The following is a 2106-nucleotide window of genomic DNA, read 5'->3' as shown; positions in this document are numbered from 1 at the left end:
GAGAGATGGCTCAGCGGTTAAGAGCACTGACTGCTCTTCCAGAGGTGCTGAGTTCAAATCCCAGCAACCACATGGTGGCTCACAACCACCCGTAAAGAGATCTGTTGCCCTCTTCTGGTGCATCTGAAGACAGCTACAGTGTAATTAGATATAATAGTAAATAAATCCTTTAAAAAAAAAAAAAACATTTAGAGCCGGGCGTGGTAGCGCACACCTTTAATCCCAGCACTTTGGAGGCAGAGGCAGGTGAATCTCTAAGTTAGAGGCCAGTCTGGTCTACAAAGTGAGTTCCAGGACAGCCAGGGCTATACAAAGAAACCTGTCTCGAAAAACCAAAAAAAAAAAAAAGGAAAACATATTTATTTTGTTTTTAGTTGTGTGTATGTGTGCATGCATGCACATAGAAATCCATGTGCGTGAAGGTAGGTGCTACGGGAACAAGTGAACATTTCACAACGGGCCACATTCTCTACACATAATGCAGTCCAAGTACATATATCCTGACGTAACGACGACAAAAGTAATCTGCTTTTTAATTTTGACAACAGCAATGTGCAACACTTATACAGACTTTCTCAGTTTATACAGTTGCTTTCAAGTCCATGTTTTATCTGGAACTCACAATACTCAAAGAAAAGGGAGCCAACAGGAGCACTTGAAGAGGACCATTTGTCTCCAAGAGCTTGGCAACTGCCACTCTTCCCTACTTCACTACTCATGTCTCAAAACTAAGCTGCTTCCCATGAAAGATGCAGCAAACCCCAAGTACCTTCACGGTGTTGTGAATTTCAGAGGTCATTAGATTTCTAGCCGCCACAATCACATCCTGGCACTTCTTATTAGCAAAATGAGAATTGACATTGCGAGCATATTTCAGCAAGTCAGTAGTATCTCCTTTTAAAAATCTCATCTCCTTTAGGGACTTCTCAAATTCTTCTGTGGACTGTATAATCTGACAAAGACAAAAATAAGAAAAAGAGAAAAGAATTATCTACAGCTATCCCTTGGTACATTTTGGGAATTAGCTCCAGAATACCACCTCAGAAATTACAATCCATGGATGTTCAAGCCCTCTGTATAAGTAAGCACACTGTTCACATACAAACTATGTTCACCCTCTCTTAGTACATTTAAATCATCTCTAGTTTACAGTATTTAATAACATAAATGCTATGTCAATAGACACCATCATCCTCTGAAACTCCAGTTTCACAAAAAATGACAAGAAGAACTGTCATATAAATCTAGCAAAAAAACAAAATTTTCCCCAAGTATTGTCAGTCAACAGTCAGGCTGAACCTATAGACAATGTAGATCAACTGTACATACATATCGAAATGAAAATTTCAAACCCACTGTAATGAAAAGAATAAGAACCAAGACTGAAGTGGAAATTTCTGGTTTCTTTGGAACTCAGTTGTGTCATGTGATGCTTTTCTGGAAGCTGCCTGATGAGGATGCTTTGCTGAGGCAGTCACATGACAGGATATTCTCTGAGGCAGACACTTGAGAGGATGCATGATAGTTGGAAAGAGTATTAATAGAACCCAACAGACAATGAACAACGCATCACTCATGGTCATCACTGATCTTTGCTTGTTGTGATCTTGCAGAGAGAAATGAGCCAAAGAACTCCTGGTATTTTGGTTGCTTCTTGCTGATGGACTGGTGCCAGTTAGGCAGAGCCTCCAAGTTTCTTCTGGATTGAGCTTCTGATTCATGTTTAGTGTTCTGGACTGAACTGCTGATATTCCAACAAGGAAGATTGGAATTGGCCCAAAGAACTACTTCTAAGCAGGCCCACACCCCCTTGTCTTATTAACCACCTTTTCCCCCTACCTTTGGTCAGTGGGTTAGAAGGGAGATTGAAGCATTTAAGAACCGTTATTAAAGTAGGTTCTGAAAAATCTAAGCCAACACAAGACGGCCATTTATTCAAGTCATCAATTACTCGGTTTAAAAATATACATTCTTGGGGGCTGGTGAGATGGCTCAGCGGGTAAGAGCATTCACTGCTCTTCCAAAGGTCCTGAGTTCAAATCCCAGCAACCACATGGTGGCTCACAACCACCCGTGATGAGATCTGACACCCTCTTCTGGTGTGTC

General features: G+C 41.0%; 1 protein-coding gene across 1 annotated transcript in view; it reads right to left on the bottom strand.

Moving 5' to 3' along the window:
- Positions 1 to 2106, bottom strand: part of Zw10 (zw10 kinetochore protein) — a 27424-nt gene that overhangs the window by 13737 nt on the left and 11581 nt on the right. Inside the window, exon 9 of the mRNA XM_021206750.1 lies at positions 770 to 952. Within this exon, the coding sequence (XP_021062409.1) occupies positions 770 to 952 (183 nt within the window). The remainder of the gene's footprint in view (positions 1 to 769; positions 953 to 2106) is intronic.

The sequence above is a fragment of the Mus pahari genome, chromosome 10, assembly GCF_900095145.1.
Source record: "Mus pahari chromosome 10, PAHARI_EIJ_v1.1, whole genome shotgun sequence".
NCBI lineage: Eukaryota > Metazoa > Chordata > Mammalia > Rodentia > Muridae > Mus > Mus pahari.
Note: the sequence above shows the minus strand (reverse complement) of the source record. Positions and strands in the feature narration are given on the sequence as shown.